This window comes from Thalassophryne amazonica, chromosome 8 (genome assembly GCF_902500255.1).
Source record: "Thalassophryne amazonica chromosome 8, fThaAma1.1, whole genome shotgun sequence".
NCBI lineage: Eukaryota > Metazoa > Chordata > Actinopteri > Batrachoidiformes > Batrachoididae > Thalassophryne > Thalassophryne amazonica.
Genome location: NC_047110.1, coordinates 31,174,888 through 31,194,590, shown reverse-complemented (window position 1 = coordinate 31,194,590; position 19,703 = coordinate 31,174,888). Strand labels below are relative to the sequence as shown.

Genomic DNA, 19,703 nt, shown 5'->3' with positions numbered 1-19,703 from the left:
TGGAAGGTCGCGGGAGCATTAGTGAGACCGAACGGCATGACCAGGTACTCAAAATGGCCCAACGGGGTGTTAAATGCCGTCTTCCATTCGTCTCCCTTCCGGATCCGAACCAAATGATACGCATTCCTAAGATCAAGTTTGGTGAAGATATTGGCTCCATGCAAGGGGGTGAACACCGAATCCAACAGGGGCAACGGGTATCGATTGCGAACCGTGATTTCGTTCAACCCCCTATAATCAATGCATGGACGAAGCCCGCCATCCTTTTACCCACAAAAAAGAAACCAGCACCCATCGGAGAGGTGGAATTCCGGATCAACCCGGCAGCTAATGAGTCCCGGATGTAGGTCTCCATTGATTCACGCTCCGGCCGTGAGAGGTTGTACAGCCTACTGGACGGAAACTCACTGCCTGGAACCAAATCAATGGCACAATCATACGGGCGGTGGGGAGGAAGCGTGAGAGCCAGATCCTTGCTGAACACGTCAGCGAGGTCATGGTACTCCGCCGGCACCGCCTTCAGATTGGGCGGGACTCGGACCTCCTCCTTAGCTTGGGAGCCGGGAGGAACCGAGGAACCTAGACACTCCCGATGGCAGGTTTCGCTCCACTGAACCACTACCCCGGACGGCCAATCGATCCAGGGATTGTGCTTTAGCATCCATGGAAACCCCAAAACCACACGGGAGGTGGCCTGAGTCACAAAGAACTCGATCACCTCCCGGTGGTTACCTGACACCACCAGAGTTACTGGAGGTGTCTTATGTGTGATTGGTGGGAGTAGGGAGCCATCTAGCGCCCGAACCTGCACAGGCGAGGTAAGAGCCACCAGAGGGAGCCCTATCTCCCTGGCCCATCTACTGTCAAGCAGATTCCCCTCAGAGCCCGTGTCCACCAGTGCTGGGGCCTTCAGGGTTGAATCCTCAAACAGGATCGTGACTGGGAGTCGTGTAGCAATGTGGGTGTGTCCCACGCGAATGTTTTGGCCCACCCCTGGCCCAGTCTCTAGGGGCGGGCGGTTGGCGTTTGACCGCTCAGGGCAGTCTCTCACATGGTGCTCCATTGAACCACAACCAAGACACGCTCCGTGGGTCCATCTCCTCTGTGCATCTGGTGCCCTAAATGTTGCCCTACTCGTGTCCCTAGCTTCGTCAGTAGGGGGAGCTGTGACCCCACGGAGCGCAGGAACAGAGGAGCGTGGGGAGGGCGGAGCTCGATCGGACCCGGAAGGGAGAGGGACGACGCGTGCCTGGCCACGCCCTTCGCCTCGTTCCTGACGGCGTTCTTCTAACCGGTTGTCGAGTCGTATGACTAGATCGATGAGCCCATCTAAATCCCGCGGTTCGTCCTTAGCCACCAGGTGCTCTTTTAGGACCAGTGACAGTCCGTTTACAAAGGCAGCGCGGAGGGCAGTGCTATTCCAGCCGGATCTCGCCGCCGCGATGCGGAAGGCGACTGCATAGGCAGCTGCGCTCCGACGCCCCTGTCTTATTGACAGTAGTGCGGTTGAAGCGGACTCTCCTCTGTTGGGATGATCGAACACCGTTCTGAGCTCCCGTACAAACCCATCGTATGTATGAAGGAGCCGCGAGTGCTGCTCCCAGAGCGCTGTAGCCCAAGCGCGTGCCTCCCCGCGAAGCAGATTTATCACATAAGCTAGTTTGCTAGCATCAGTCGCGTACATCACGGGACGCTGTGCGAAGACGAGCGAACACTGCATCAGAAAGTCCGCGCACGTCTCCACACAGCCTCCGTACGGCTCTGGAGGGCTTATGTATGCTTCTGGGGACGGAGGAAGGGACCGTTGAACGACCAGTGGAACGTCACTTTCGCGCGCAGGGTCCTCGGGAGGGAAAGCTGCAGCGGCGCCCGAAGGGTGCGCCTCCACTTGTGCGGCGAGAGCCTCCACCCTGCGGTTTAGGAGAACGTACTGCTCGGTCATTAAATCGATCCGAGAGGTGAAAGCGGTGAGGATCCGCTGCAACTCACCGAGTACCCCTCCCGGAGCCTCCGCCGCGCCTTGGTCTTCCATTGGCCGTTCAACAGCCGGTTGACGCCCCTCGGGGTCCATGACGCTGGCCGAGATATCCTGTTGTGAAAGTGTTGGAACACGGACCCACAACAGGGGGCGCAATGAACGGACAATGGAGAAGGTAAATAACAAGATTTACTTCTGTGAAACAGGCACAATTAATATAACAAACACAATTTGGGGTCGAATCCGCTGGTGTCGTGTGGGCAGGCTCGAAGGTAGGAGACGTCCGTCTCAGTCGAACCGGAACCACCCAGATCTCCTCTGCCACCGAACCCTGGAAATACTGGAACCGCCAAGTCCCGAATTCCCAGGTGGCCACTGCCTCCGCTCGTCGGATCCGGTACTGCTGGCAGGAGAGAGCGACAACACACAGGCGTGGATGACCGCACCCAGTAACGGAGAGGGGAGAAGCCGCCTCCACCTCTTGTCAAAGAACAGCAGGAAGGTGAGTACTTATCCAAAACAGTGAAGCTATCTGTAGTCACCAGTCCTGAAAAGGTTTAATAGGTTTAGCTGGTTAATATATATAAATGCAGAGAATACTACCTTAGTCTTAGGCGATATCTCGGCACTGAGGTGGAGACGCCGTCCTCCTGATATACCTCTGTGCTGAGTGGAACAGCTGTGTCTGGTGATGGGTGACAGCTGTCACCCAGGCTACTCCCATGATGCGGCAGCGCCCTCTGGTGCCTGGAGCCCGCACTCCAGGCAGGGCGCCCTCTGGTGGTGGTGGGCCAGCAGTACCTCCTCTTCAGCGGCCCACACAACAGTACATCCCTTTTCCAGTAGTGACGCTGACCCTAAAGTTCGATTTTAATTCTCTCTTTGGCTCAGTTTTTATTTTCTTAGCCGGTCCTTCTGTCTTGCATTGTTCTAAGGTCACACAGTCACGACTGTGGTCGGCGGCTTTCGCACTTACCCGCAATGACTGAACTTACAGTAAAATTAATAATATGCTGTAACTCAGTCTTGTGCTACGGAATGCATATCCGAGTGAAACATCCTCTGCTTAAATCATTCAGGATTTGTAAATGTAAGCCAGCATGTCATGTCTGAATTGAAGCAAAACCACCTCAGCCATATGCGCGCGCGCGCGCACACACACACACACACACACACACACACACACACACACACACACACACACACACACACACACACACACACACACACACACACACACACACACACACACACACACACACACACACACACACACACGCTGATACAATGCTGATCTCGAAATAAACAAAGTCCATGGTGTAAATCAGGATTAGAATAGTAACTAAATGCTGAATAAAATTCTATCATGCCATTGTCAGGGGTTTTACATGAAAAAAATAGTAATCCACTGTCACATTAGTGATACTATGAACATGACTGTACATCATCTGAAGTCACACAATGAATAGAATAGAATAAAATAGAGCCTTTATTGTTATTGTACAAATACATATATACAATGAAATTTGTGCTCTGCATTTAACCATCCTAGATACAGTTACACATAATCCAACCACTAGGAGCAGTGGGCAGCCACAGTCCGGCACCCAGGGATCAACTCCAGATGTAGAGACGCTGCCTTGGTCAGCGGCAGAGAAAGGAGCAGACCCTAAATAAGCATGTTTTTTTTTTGGATTGTGGGAGGAAACCGGAGTAAGACAGCGTGTTATTTGCATAGAGTTCTCTTTGGTGATTAGAGGAAACTGTGCAAGCACCAACAGGTTGATAGCAGCAACAATAAACAGCTGATAACTAGCTCATAATGTACAACTATAAAACATACACACAGCCAGAACCAAGCATCTGTTCAATCTGCTGTCACAGATTTTACCGACAAATCAGCAAAAATAATCCTCTCCTCTTTGCCTGAACAGGCACTGCAGTGACATCACAGCATCTCTCTGAAAAGTTCAGGGCGAGTGCTCAATAAACAAACAAACAAAAACAATGGTCTGCTCTGAAAAGATACACTTGATGTGGCATTTTTTCCTGCAGCTGTGTGTGCTCGATTCTCATTTAGAGCAATTGAAAGAAAGCAAAAAAAGAAAAACACGATATGGACACGGGGCCTAAACCTGAACACTTTGGCAGAACAAAAAAAAAAGTAACAGCGCTGATTTAAAAAAATAAATAAATTTGATTTTCAGTACTTTTAACCCCCCCATTATTGAAACAAGTTCAATAATTGTAATTTCAACACACAAACCTTAACAGAGTGGGGAATTGAGTGTGTTGGGGTTTAATGACTTTTGGTGGACACGTTGACATATGAGAATACTCAGGAATTTGAGCCAACAATCTTGTAGTTTCAGAACAACATGCTTTACCATCTGTACCATCGTTCCAAAGAAGTGTACTTTCTTCCCATAACTGTGTATAATGTATACTATTTTCTGTTTACCGATTCCTGCATATATACCAGCTGAATCCAGCTCAGTAAACCAAAAACAGAAAACAAGATACGTGGCTCATTTGGGAAAAATAGGTTGTTTATAAACCAGAAGATCCCTGGTTCAATACCTGACCGATTCACTGTGTCACAGCTCAACAAATTTACAATTGTTCGGACATTACATTATTATGCTTATTTAAGTTGATTTAATACAAATTAAGCAAGTTCATTTTACTTAAATGAACAATGTGCCCCAACACAAGGATCCCACATGAACTTCAGAAAAAGATTCAGAGAGAAAAAGTAAGAAATCAAGGAGACCCATGCTTGGTGTTTGGAGAACTGTCTCCATAACCCCTAACCCCTCCAGAGAACTGCCAGTGGTTTAGAGAGGAGAGCGCTTTACCTGTTCTAACTTGAAGATGTGTTGGTTGAAGTAGTGCTGCAGTCGTTCATTGGCAAAGTTGATGCAAAACTGTTCAAAGCTGTTGTTCTCATAGTCCTCAAAGCCAAATATGTCCAGGACTCCTATGGACAGGATCTGGTGGAAAAATTAAGACAGGTCATGTTATTTTTTTATATGTTACTAATTTAGCGAATCATTTACCTGGAAAAGGACTGCAAACAAAGGGAGGAAAAAAAACAAAAATTAAACTTAATTTGGATCTATAAATATCAGTGACTAGAGCAGGAGAAGGAGCGAGCGCTTGGAGATAGATTCACTAATCGTGGTAGCTGCATTCATGTCTCTGAGTCTCTGACCTTTGAGATCAAGAGATGTTTGGTGAGGTGTTTGCCAATGCCAAAGCGTTTGGAGGAGAATGAAGGTCCAACTCTTCAGGGTCCTGGTGCTTCTTGTCTTACTGCATAATTGTGAGACTTGGATGCCAACCAGTGACCTAAGGCAACGACTGTCTTTGGTACCAAGTCTCTCAGAAGAATCCTCGGGAACCCCTACTAGGGACACTACCATTTTCATGGTTAGGGAACATCAGCTATGATACGATGTTGATGTGGAGTGTTTCTCTTGGTATGATCGAGCACGAAGGTGCCTCTGTTTTGAGGACGCCAAACGGCTGATGAAGGCCAAAGAGTTGCCTAGATTTGACCTGGCTGTGGCAGATAGATGGTTACTTTCAAGATTTGGGGCTGGACCAGGTCTTTGGCTGGATGGTTGTCATGCAGCACCCAGAGCAGTTCCTTAGTGTGGTGGATGCTGTGAAGCACGGCACCAGTGCACCTCCCCAGACTTTACCTGAGCTACAAAATTTAAGTAGTCTGAAGAGAATTTTTCCTCAAGACAACCAACGGATATCAGTGTGAAGCAGCTGCTCATGTTCTGATGTGCTCTCACGACCATGATTCTGAAGAAGCCTGGGAGTTATTGGGCCTGATTGAATGAAATAAATCACCTTAACAACATCATCCAAAACAGCACTTAACTCTGGGCTCAATCTCTTTCTGGCAAATAATAAAGTGTATAATAAAGTGTATCCAATTTTTGATGGAATTTGCCTTCTTCACATACCCAAGTTGTCCGTGGTCTCTTCTGGTCACTGTTGTTACGCCAGCTTTACAAACGTGGCAGCAGGACTTGCACTCCAGATTGTTGTGTTTGAAAACACTGCCTGTAAGCTGAAAAATGTCTCACCAGTTGTCTTTTTTGTACACTTATTAAGGAACATATTTTATTTTGCAATAATATCTGACATGTCTTTAGAATGAACTTCCGTCAGCAATACTAATGGTACACTGTGCTGTTTCATAACAGAACTGTTTTGAGTTTGTGCTTCCTTGTCAATCATAATTTCAGCCTAAATTATTGTTGGAAGGAAATTAAATTAATTTTTAATTTAGCTACTAGCAGTGACGCAGTGTAACACACCTCCTGTGCTTTGCTTCACTTTGCTTCTTGTCACTTTCTCAACTACTGGCTGACTTGACTTGAATTCCATCTTTTCCATCTGCATCAAAAGCTCAAAGTGCTTTACAATGATGCCTCACATTCACACAGACACACTCACACATGGATGGCAGGGTGCTGCCATGCAAGGTGCTCACTACACACCGGAAGCAACTGGGGATTAAGGACCTTACCCAATGGCCCTCAGTGATTTTCTGGTCAGGCTGGGTCTTGAACTGAGAATCCTCTGGTTTAAAACCCAAAGCTTAACCACTAGATCTTCACCTCCCCACCTATCTACTTAGTCTGAGAGCAGCAGTGATGCCTTTCACACTTGCTGGGGGGCAGTGATGCCGGTAACGCGTTACTTAGTAACGCGTTAATCTTTCCAAATCAGTAATCAGATTAAAGTTACTTCTCCATGTCACTGTGCGTTACTATTATTGTTCATTGTGGGTCGATAGCAGCATTAAACTTGGTCCGTGGGCAGGAGGTCGGGGTTCGACTGAACTGCCCACTTTAAGCGAGCTGTGAGCTTTTCATCCGCGTTTTTTTGCAGCTGCTCGACTCGTCCTCACCTCTTAAAGCGCGGTGATCAGCACACCTGCACTGAGCTTTACAAAGACATTTTTATACTTTTTTCCCTCCTTTATTTAGAATTCTGAGCTGAGCCGCTCTGTATCGTCTCGTTAAAAACAGCTGATCCTCCGCGACGCGTCAACAACTAACACTGTTTTCCACTCAAATGCACCTAAACTCTTTCTGAGGACCACATGATGTGAAAACGCAATAAAACTTTCTTACCTGTAAATCTGGTCCTGTTTTCTGCATAAATAAATGTTATCCATTCTTTGTGCTCAAACGCCAAAGCAGGGGCAAATCCAGATGGAATGGGGGCGTGGGGCAAGGATGTGCCCCCCTCCCCCACAACACCCCTAGATTAAAGGTCCAGTTTTGAAGCCGTTTTGTACTACAACTACTAATACTGCTTAAAATAATAATAATTTTGACAAGTAAAATGTTGAGAATTTAAATGTTAGAAAAATGTTAGAATTTAATAGTTACATTTATAAACAATGTAGGTTTGAAATTGCAAGTTTTACTGTTACAGTGCTGTCAACAGTTAAATATGAGGTCAAGAAAGAGGTCTTTATTTTACTTTTTATAAAACAAGTATTTGTTTTCATTGAAGTCAAGAAAGGGTGACTATAAAGTGAGTTTTGGCAAAACAGGTATCATTGTCATGTTGACGTGGGTTGTTGTCGGCAGCTGGGGAAAGTAACTAAAAAAGTAACTAGTAATCTAACTTAGTTACTTTTACAATTGAGTAATCAGTAAAGTAACTAAGTTACTTTTTCAAGGAGTAATCAGTAATCATTAATTGGATTACTTTTTCAAAGTAACTGTGGCAACACTGCTGGGGGGTAACTACATCACCTGCATATTCATTTATAGGAACTGGTTTATGAAATAGCTTGGAATATTTGCTTAACTTCTTGAAAATAAAGTGTAATCATCAATCTTGATAAATACCTACACAAGCACCCCTAGGGGTACATGTACTCCCAGTTACAGAGTATCTCAGTTCCAGCTGTACAGCTTGTGAGCATCTCATCTTCTAATGCACCATCACAATGAGCCATTTAATCAAAGAAACCATTTAATTATGAAATGGCTTGTAGAAGCTGTTTTCATTTCACTCCAAGCAGCATGTTTTATACTGACATGAAAACACAGGGATGAGTGAGAAATTAAAAGAAAAACAAACACAAAGTGTCTCAGTAAATTGTCGGGCCACCATGTGCTGCCAGAACAGCTTTGGTGCACTTTGGCATTCAGTCTAAACATGCTCTCGATCTCTACCGGAGGAATGGAACAGCATTCTTCCAAAAGACATTCCCTCATTTGGTGTTTTTGATGATGGTGGTGAAGAACGACATCTAATACGTCGGTCCAAAATCTCCCATAGATGTTCAACTGGGCCGACGTGGTGACTGTGAAGGTCGTAAGATATGATTCACATCATTTGAGTCAAATCAAACCAGTGACACCTTAAATCCCACAGATGGGGTCGTCGTTTGCGCTTCTCGACTGGTTTATTCAGGTTTTTCTTTTAATCTGTCATTTCTCTGTACATGAGCACATGCTGCTTATGAACACATGATAAGAACAATAACCTTGACAACAAGTGCACCATCATCGACCCTCAACAGCCAGAGTAAGAGGTGGAAAACACACACGGACAACATGATGTCACGACTAAACACACACACACACACACACACACACACACACACACATACACACACACACAAAGAGCAAAGGCCCACGAGGGGGAAGAGGGTGGGGCTGAGCCGAGGGGAACCTGATGCCATCTGCCCAATGGTTCCTCTCACACACACACACACACACACACACACACACACACACACACACACACACACACACACACACACACACACACACACACACACACACACACACACACACACACACACACACACACACACACACACACCCCACGGGTTTAACTTGCCAGCTGCCACTGGGACAAGAAGAACCCAAAGAACACTGACTTTCATGGACAGACAGACAGGGAGCAGCAGTTTGACACGTACAGATTAAAGTACTTTAAGGTAATTGAAAAGTAACATTTCTTTAAACCAGATATAGCAAAGGTTAGAATTACAATAACCCCTCTTTTTAATAACAAAACTGCAAATATGTCTGAAATAAATGCAAATTAGGAATAATTTCTAAAATGTCTAAAGTCACTTAACAACAACAAAGGGTTTCATTTAAAGAAATAAAAACTACAGGCATAATAATATATAAGTGACAATGTTATTAATTAAAGATTATTAAAATATTGTTTCTGACAGCCACAGATAAATCGTTTAAATCCACTGAAGGCAAATTTGAAGCAGTTTAAATCTGCTGGAATAAAACTTTTTTAAAAACAGTCAGTCATTTCAACTGAAACAAAACAGACGAGGATGACCAGAACACAACCTCGAACGTCTGCAAAGTTTCTAACAAGGTATCATGTACACAGCGTGTTTGAACAATTAAAAACTTGATGATGTGCATAAAATCAGTTTTTATGTGCATCAGTTTTATTTGCGAGGCAGCACGGTAGCTTATCGGTTAACACTGTTGCCCCACAGCAAGAAGGTCATGGGATTGATTCCCACCTGTGGCTTTTCTGTGTGGAGTTTGTATGTTCTCTCCGTGTTTGTGTGGGTTCTCTCCGTGAGCTCCAGCTTCCTCCCACATCCAAAGACACGCAGGTTAGGTGGACTGGAAACTTTAAATTGTCCGTAGGTGTGCATGTGGGTGTGAATGTGTTTGTTTTTCTGTATGTGGCCCTGTGGCAGACTGGCGTCCTGTCCAGGGTGTACTCCGCCTCACGTCCTATGACTGCTGGGATAGGCTCCAGCCTCCCGTGACTGTTAACTGGAGTAAGATGAGTGAGTTTTATTTAAGATAAACCTTGTTTGACTGATTTTTAGCTGTTCTATGGCAAGGAAAACACAATTATTTGAAAAGCTTTAAACTGGATTCTCTCAGATATTACACTATTTTTACGGATTTAAAACACAGCTAAACTAACACCAAAAGGGTTCTTTTATCTGGTTTAGTTCAAAACAATCTGGTTCCATGTGCGCGGTTTTAAGATGTTCCAGGAACTGTGAGCATACCTTAGAGTTGTCCTCCAGGTCCCTGTTGTTGAGAAGAGCATGATTGGTCCTGAAGACAATCCAGTCAAACAGGGCGCTGTACAGTGACTTAGCCATGGAGTCCCGTACAGTGCCCGCCTACATACAAAAAACAAAAACAAAAAAAACAAACAAACAAATCAAAACCATGTGAATTTCTTAATCTGAAACAGAAAGCTACACTTTCACTCAGTCTCACATCTATACATCTGCATATCAATCAATCAATCAATTTTTTTATATAGCGCCAAATCACAACAAACAGTTGCCCCAAGGCGCTTTATATTGTAAGGCAAGGCCATACAATAATTATGTAAAACCCCAACGGTCAAACTTGGCTACAGTGGGAAGGAAAAACTCCCTTTTAACAGGAAGAAATCTCCAGCAGAACCAGGCTCAGGGAGGGGCAGTCCTCTGCTGGGACTGGTTGGGGCTGAGGGAGAGAACCAGGAAAAGACATGCTGTGGAGGGGAGCAGAGATCGATCACTAATGATTAAATGCAGAGTGGTGCATACAGAGCAAAAAGAGGAAGAAACAGTGCATCATGGGAACCCCCCAGCAGTCTACGTCTATAGCAGCATAACTAAGGGATGGTTCAGGGTCACCTGATCCAGCCCTAACTATAAGCTTTAGCAAAAAGGAAAGTTTTAAGCCTAATCTTAAAAGTAGAGAGGGTGTCTGTCTCCCTGATCTGAATTGGGAGCTGGTTCCACAGGAGAGGAGCCTGAAAGCTGAAGGCTCTGCCTCCCATTCTACTCTTACAAACCCTAGGAAACTACAAGTAAGCCTGCAGTCTGAGAGCGAAGCGCTCTATTGGGGTGATATGGTACTACGAGGTCCCTAAGATAAGATGGGACCTGATTATTCAAAACCTTAAAGTAAGAGAAGAATTTTAAATTCTATTCTAGAATTAACAGGAAGCCAATGAAGAGAGGCCAATATGGGTGAGATATGCTCTCTCCTTCTAGTCCCCGTCAGTACTCTAGCTGCAGCATTTTGAATTAACTGAAGGCTTTTTAGGGAACTTTTAGGACAACCTGATAATAATGAATTACAATAGTCCAGCCTAGAGGAAATAAATGCATGAATTAGTTTTTCAGCATCACTCTGAGACAAGACCTTTCTGATTTTAGAGATATTGCGTAAATGCAAAAAAGCAGTCCTACATATTTGTTTAATATGCGCTTTGAATGACATATCCTGATCAAAAATGACTCCAAGATTTCTCACAGTATTACTAGAGGTCAGGGTAATGCCACCCAGAGTAAGGATCTGGTTAGACACCATGTTTCTAAGATTTGTGGGGCCAAGTACAATAACTTCAGTTTTATCTGAGTTTAAAAGCAGGAAATTAGAGGTCATCCATGTCTTTATGTCTGTAAGACAATCCTGCAGTTTAGCTAATTGGTGTGTGTCCTCTGGCTTCATGGATAGATAAAGCTGGGTATCATCTGCGTAACAATGAAAATTTAAGCAATACCGTCTAATAATACTACCTAAGGGAAGCATGTATAAAGTGAATAAAATTGGTCCTAGCACAGAACCTTGTGGAACTCCATAATTAACTTTAGTCTGTGAAGAAGATTCCGCATTTACATGAACAAATTGTAATCTATTAGACAAATATGATTCAAACCACCGCAGCGCAGTGCCTTTAATGCCTATGGCATGCTCTAATCTCTGTAATAAAATTTTATGGTCAACAGTATCAAAAGCAGCACTGAGGTCTAACAGAACAAGCACAGAGATGAGTCCACTGTCCGAGGCCATAAGATCATTTGTAACCTTCACTAATGCTGTTTCTGTACTATGATGAATTCTAAAACCTGACTGAAACTCTTCAAATAGACCATTCCTCTGCAGATGATCAGTTAGCTGTTTTACAACTACCCTTTCAAGAATTTTTGAGAGAAAAGGAAGGTTGGAGATTGGCCTATAATTAGCTAAGATAGCTGGGTCAAGTGGTCACTGAAGTAAAACTGGGCTCATGATGCTGCAACAAAACACATTTTGCATGTTCCTGCCTGCCTGGGGGAAAGAATCAAAGGTTCAACTCTGATAAAATTTGACCAGTCATTTCTTCTGCTGTTGCTACTCACACAAATTTAATAGAACACAAATTCTGCAGTAAGGACACTATTAGTGGCTGTTAATGGTAAATGCACTGCATTTCTTTAGCGTTTTTCTATCTGCCACAATGATGCAAGGCTTTCACTTGCTCACACACACACACATATATATATATATATATATATATATACACACACACACACACACACACACAATTTTTCCTCCTTATGTGCAGGCAGCACAAAAAAGGTGCCTTGAGTTCATCACTGTGCAGTGAGTGCAGCGCAGTATTTCAGGCCGCAGTAACACAACAGGCCGAGCACCAATGCTTCTTCTGCCTCCTCTGAAAGTGGATCAGTGTCTTATTAAATGTGTGAAGTGACCAGAGGATTGGTCTAATGAACTACTGCAGCAGCTGAGCCACCTGATGGGAGGAAAAAAAAAAAATAAACAGGAAAAAATAAAAGCAAGTTGAAGGACAGAAAACAATAATAATAAAAAACAAACAAACAAACAATGAATCGTGTTTTGAATCATGTCAAATCACATCACCAATCTGGATTTAAATCTTGAGGTTAAAATGAGCCTTTCCAGATTTAGCCATCATAAATGTTGAGGTCATCTTATATTCTCCAAGTACACGTCTGTACCATCTCAGCTCCCCCACCGACTGCAGCCGCCCTGCACGAGCCTTTGGGACCCTGATGTGTTTCATGGATGCAAGCACACAAGGGACATAACGACGGGGAAACAAACATAGGTAAGCCAGAGGGATACCACCCCAGACACGGGCAAAGCTCATAATTGGCCTTCTGGTCTTACATGCCCCCCCAAAAATTCTGGGCTTGCGGTCTGTCCCTGCTGTCAGGAGATCTTTCCCTGCTGTCACTGCAACTTTCCCCAGAGTCTGTCCAAAGACAGGGATTTGTGATCTTCAAATACACCTTAAAGTGCAGTGGGACCCACAGTAGTAACATCTCAGCTCACTGACCACCTTTAGCAGCCCGGCACCATCATACAGGACTCAACAAGGCACTGACATATCTGCCTGGTCACTTTAAAGTAACGGCCCCCTTCCATTTTTTTTAACCATTTAAATTAAGGACTTTCTGTGGCATTGCTACAATTTTGTTCCTTAATATTCAAGTAAAGGATTCACAGTCTTATATGGACAGTAAGATCAAAACTCTCCTTTTCCTGAAGAAAATCTAGGATTGTAACCTATGAGGAATAAAATACATACACACACGTAAGCACACAGTGTAATACCATAAACTGGAATAAATGTTACATGGACAAATAACTTGCATATATCATTGGCTCTGTGCCATTTATTTTTAGTTTTAAAACGGCACAAGACAACAACGCTCACAACACAGAGGCATGGCACATCATTTCATCACTTCAATCAGCTATTTCCTTCAAGAAATTCACCAGCTTTGTCATGAAACAATCCAATGAAAATAAGATATAAACGATACACTGAAATACAGCCCAAAGTGAAGAAAAGAGCAGTGACATGTTCAATGCAGAGAGGTGTGTTAGTCATTGTTAACATTATTAATAGGGGTGTGAATCTTTCAGTATCTCATGATTCGATTCCGATTCATGGGGCCATTATTTGATTCAAAGTCGATTTTCGATTAAAAATGATTTTCGATTCTAAATTAATTCAGTACACAGAGCTGCTAATTTCAGGAGTGACTCAAGAGTGCTGCAGCGCGTTAAGAAAGATGGTGTGACAAATGATACCATGAAGAACAAAGGTATTCCTTTTCCACAAAGCTGTATGAGTTCAAGTCTTTTGAAATGTAACAGGTGTTGGATCTAGATATTTTTTGCGTGTTCAAAACTGGCTGAAGATTTGATATGTGATTTTTTTAATCTATTGTGAGAGCCACAGCTTGAGCCAATTTAATTTAAAGTTAAATATGATGCAAACTTCATATTTCATTATTTTGTGATATATTTCACATCATTTTATGTTATATATTAGTCGTAAATAACATTTAAAATGTTAAACATGGATACCACATTTGTTGCCCTGTTCAAAAATAAACAGCAGCTTTAATGTATGAGCAAAGAGAAACAGGCGTTAACACCACCACACAGGGAGCAAATACAAACTTTCCTTTTCATTAAACGCTTCTGAATTAGATTACAGCTCTTGTTGTCAGTATCTGTTGAATTTAATACTGTATGTAGTCTTTTTTTTTTTTAAGTCACGTGACTTGTCCTACCAGACTGCCTTCAACATTTTGTTAATAATAAGTTTGCTTAACTTTTGTTAAGGCCCTGTCACACCTTGAAGATTTAGCCAGCATATGCCTACTGTATTAAAAATGCTGATAAATTAATGCAGCTGTCACACCTTGATGATTATCCAACATCTGTTAACAGCCTGTTTTAACCCAGGGGTTCTGGTTGGTACTGCACGGTGTTGTGCGTGCCAGAAACAGAGTAATTTAACATTATTTTATTATTTTCATTTTTTATGTTGGTGGACCATTTTCATTGTGTAAAGTATGCTGATGAGTGGACTGGCTGTGGGAAACGCTGCCGTGAATGAATGCAGGGCTGTCTCTTTAAATCTTGAAAGCGCCAAGCAGCTGCTTCCTGATCAGGTCTGATCATCCACTGATCAGGTCTTCACAGACCTGAATAATGAAACGGTGTGATGATTTAAACTTTTAAAGCACCAGTCGACCACGATCAGGTGTGATCTGAATGAAGTGCTGTGTGATCTGTCGATATAGTGATCACAGACAGCCACAGCACTTTAAATGTTTAAACAGCACATTAATCAGGCGTGATCACCCTGATCGATCGATCAGGTCATCTGATGATCACACCACAGTGACAACGCTTTATAAGTTTAAATCATACTGGCGCTTTTGTGTGTTCAGAGCGCAGCACCGGCATGAGAGATGCACCTGGTTACAGAGGGACTTGCTTTAAAAGACTATGTTTCCAGCCACGAATTAAAGAATTTTCCGAGGTCATTTTCAAAAATCATAGCTTTATGTGGATTCATGTCTGTCTGTGATGGTGAATTGGACTGAAATGAACAGGTCAGACTTTCGTTCTGCATACGGACCGCAGCTTTCAGCCAATCAGTGGCCAGCATCAATGGATGGTTTTAGACTTAAGAGTAAATGACACGAAACATTGTGCCAACAATCACATAACTTACCTACAACTTATGTCCAGCATATATGGGATTTATGAGTCACATGCTGGCACTCGTTGAAAATTTTCAGCATGCCCCAAAATATTTGAGGAGCTCAGCTTACATCAGCGCACTTCAGCTTGTTTCAACGTGCTTCAACTTGCTCTTTACTTATAAAAAACTTACCCTTAACTTATTGAACTTATGCCAGTGTTTTTTTTAATACAGTTGGCATACACTGGCTAATTTGTCAAGGTGTGACAGGGCCATTAGTCTGCAAAATTATTGTAGGCAGCATCTCTATTCGGTGAAGGTCCCATCTGTGAAATCTTAGATTAATTCATATGAAATATCAACTGTGTAATAAGTTGGTCACGTTTTCTGTCTAAACGTGCATGTAGCGTGAACTGACCTGATACAGAGATGGTTATTCAACACAAATATGGATCTGTGTGCGTTAGCATTTATGTTCCTATTTTGGAAGAAAACAGTAAGCAAACAAATTCCATTTAGTTTTCCAAACATCTGGATCTCAAAGGCCGAGGACCCAGAGACATGTACAGTAGTGTTCAGAATAATAGTAGTGCTATGTAACTAAAAAGATTAATCAAGGTTTTGAGTATATTTCTTATCGTTACATGGGAAACAAGGTACCAGTAGATTTAGTAGATTCTCACAAATCCAACAAGACCAAGCATTCATGATATGCACACTCTTAAGGCTATGAAATTGGGCTGTTAGTAAAAAAAAAAGTAGAAAAGGGGGTGTTCACAATAATAGTAGCATCTGCTGTTGATGCTACAAACTCAAAACTATTATGTTCAAACTGCTTTTTTAGCAATCCTGTGAATCACTAAACTAGTATTTAGTTGTATAACCACAGTTTTTCATGATTTCTTCACATCTGCAAGGCATTAATTTTGTTGGTTTGGAACCAAGATTTTGCTCATTTACTAGTGTGCTTGGGGTCATTGTCTTGTTGAAACACACATTTCAAGGGCATATCCTCTTCAGCATAAGGCAACATGACCTCTTCGAGTATTTTGACATATCCAAACTGATCCATGATACCTGGTATGCGATATATAGGCCCAACACCATAGTAGGAGAAACATGCCCATATCATGATGCTTGCACCACCATGCTTCACTGTCTTCACTGTGAACTGTGGTTTGAATTCAGAGTTTTGGGGTCGTCTCACAAACTGTCTGCGCCTTGGACCCAAAAAGAACAGTTTTACTCTCATCAGTCCACAAAATATTCCTCCATTTCTCTTTAGACCAGCTGATGTGTTCTTTGGCAAATTGTAACCTCTTCTGCACGTCTTTTATTTAACAGAGGGACTTTGCGGGGGATTCTTGCAAATAAATTAGCTTCACACAGGTGTCTTCTAAATGTCAGAGCACTTACAGGTAACTTCAGACTATCTTTGATCATCCTGGAGCTGATCAATGGGTGAGCCTTTGCCATTCTGGTTATTCTTCTATCCATTTTTATGGTTGTTTTCCGTTTTCTTCCACGCGTCTGTTTTTTTTTTTTGTCCATTTTAAAGCGTATAAGTTTTCCCCTCTCCAATCAACATTTTAATTAAACTATGCTGTTCTTCTGAACAATGTCTTGAACATCCCATTTTTCTCAGGCTTTCAAAGAGAAAAGCATGTTCAACAGGTGCTGGGTTCATCCTTAAACAGGGGACAACTGATTCACACCTGTTTGTTCCACAAAACTGACAAACTCACATTATTGTGAACACCCCCTTTTCTACTTTTTTTTTTACTAATAGCCCAGTTTCATAGCCTTAAGAGTGTGCATATCATGAATGCTTGGTCTTGTTGGATTTGTGAGAATCTACTGAATCTACTGGTACCTTGTTTTCCATGTAACAATAAGAAATATACTCAAAACCTGGATTAATCTTTTAAGTCACATAGCACTACTATTATTCTGAACACTACTGTATGTTACTGCTGAGATAATTGAATGTCTCTACAGGTTCAACTCTTTCATCACAAACAGATACACTTCTGATGGCTGACACAGGGAAGTCTTTAAAAGCCTGAATCTTAGTCTTGATCCAGGACAATCTCAAACCCAGACACTCTGATTCCTCACTCAGCTTCTCAAGTGTTGTAGTCAGAGCATCAATTGATTTTGCAAAGATCACACCATCATCTGCAAAGTCAAGGTCAGTAAACCTTTCCTCAAACAACCAACAAAACCACCCAAATCCCTGGTTTCCACAACCATACCAAACACCCTGTCCATGCAAGCCCTGAACACTGTAGGAGCCAGAACACACACTCCTGACAAACGCCAGATGCCTCCACTCTGCACAGCACTCACAGTATAAAATTTTTGTCAAACCACTTAAATGAAAGCTTAAAGTCTAAACTACAACTACATCTTGAATATTTCATTTGAACTCCATTTTGATAGTATACAGAGACAAAAGTCAAAAACTAGGTCACTGTCCAATTACGTATGGACTTGACTGCATATTTTCCACAGTATCCCCCCAAATAGTTTGCCAGCAATAAAATCAGATGTAATTTTGTGATACACCACATATATTATTTTATAAGAACTATATTTCAACATGAAGTAAAATTGGTCAGTTTTGCACTAAATCAAAGGCACTCTTGTTTTGAGTCTAATCAGAATTTTACAGAGAAACCACGCACACCACATGCTTACATCAGGTGGATGATACTGATAAACAGATAACTGGTTCATAAAGAGTTTTTGATTTAGAAGACTGAAGCTTGTGAGATACTCTTATATGTGCTGGACACAGTGCTATAATGCCTTCGGTGTCTACCATTGAGAAGCCAGTCAGTGCTTCCAGAACCACAAATCATTATTTGGACAATTTTTATGTCACATTTAGTGCCATAAAAAACAAAAGCACGAACAGTAGGGATTATTATACCTCAACAAGCCAAAGTGCAGCTCTGCTCCCCCCTTAAGACACCATGAGAGGCGTACTAGGCTAACACAAGGAGACTTAAATGGAGATTTGGACACCACAGCACGTTCTTTGGCAAGTAGATGTGTTATAAGTGAGTAGCTTGGGGAACAAAACAAAATCGGCTTCAAACTGCAGTCTTTGTCCAATCATGCCAAATGCTCTCTAAGTTACATTGTGTAGTTGGGAGAAAAACTCACAGAACAGAAATGGAATGACCATGTCCAGTGGAATCCAATCAGATTTAATTAAAAGACTTAAATCACAGTTTTGCATGCTGGGACAGATGCCCATACAATATGTTTACCCCTTGTAAGGGAAAAGTAGCAACATGAACTGTTCTTTATAAGTTCTAAGGACCCCATAAAACCCTGTCTTCAGGAGAGGAAAACACAGACCACACAGACACAAAGAGCATTACAATTTGGCATCAGAGTTTCTACAGGACATAAAATATTGTTGATAAAAGTGCTTGAGAGTACAGAGAACAACACATCTTTGGTTTGGCTGATGTCAAGCTCAATGTTTGAATGAGTATACAGTACAGTACCTGTATCTGTGTGTATTGTTTTAAACCAAACCACTTCTTGGTTAAAGGGTCATGTGATACACCTCTCAGCATGATGATATAGGTGAACAAGTGCTTTAAAAACAGGTCTCTAAAACACAGTCTGCATATCTGCACGTCCCTTTAAATTTATTCACTACCCTCTCTCCCACTGTCTGCATCTGCCGCCCACCTCATTAAGTGTGTTTTACAAGAAGTATAGGAGTTCATAGGCACTTCCGTGCCATACGGTGCATCTGGAAAGTATTCACGGCGCTTCCCTTTTTTCCACATCTTGTTATGTTACAGCCTTATTCCAAAATGGATGAAATTCATTGTTTTCCTCAAACTTCTACACACAATACCCCATAATGACAATGTGAAAAAGTTTATTTTGAGATTTTCGCAAATTTATTAGAAATAAAAAAAGAACTAAGAAATCACATGTATGTAAAGCCCTGGTCACACAGCACACGATGACAGCTGAACGAAGGAAAAAAGTTACAAAGTCACAAATCATCGAGAAAAGGTAGACAAATAATCCTGCACTTTTCCCGTCACAAAAAAGCCTGCGAATCAAGAGCTCAAAAAAGAACAATACAAAACCAAAACTAACGAAAGAAAAAATAAGCTAACATTGACCTTGACGGTTTAAACAAAATCAAAATGAAATATTTATCATTATGTGACTGACAGCGGGTATGAGACCGAGTGCAGCCACCCTGTCCTCATGTCCACAGCACCGGCACCGGTTTGACTGTCTTGACAACAACATGTCCGCACACGCAAGCTACCCACAAATGGCTGGAATGTGCTTAAATAGTTAAAGTAGTTGATTAAATGTTCATGCTGCTATTGTTTCTGTATGAAAATGTTGCTTTTCGTCCCACACATGGACG

The 19,703-nt window shown here is 42.4% G+C and overlaps 1 protein-coding gene across 4 annotated transcripts in view; it reads right to left on the bottom strand.

The window, feature by feature from the left end:
- Nucleotides 1–19,703, bottom strand: part of LOC117515396 (unconventional myosin-IXa-like) — a 261,979-nt gene that overhangs the window by 167,724 nt on the left and 74,552 nt on the right. For all 4 annotated transcript variants that reach the window (XM_034175936.1, XM_034175938.1, XM_034175939.1 and 1 more), the window contains 2 exons: nt 10,035–10,151; nt 4,837–4,971 (listed from right to left, as the gene is read on the bottom strand). In XM_034175936.1, coding sequence (XP_034031827.1) covers nt 4,837–4,971; nt 10,035–10,151 — 252 coding nt within the window. The remainder of the gene's footprint in view (nt 1–4,836; nt 4,972–10,034; nt 10,152–19,703) is intronic.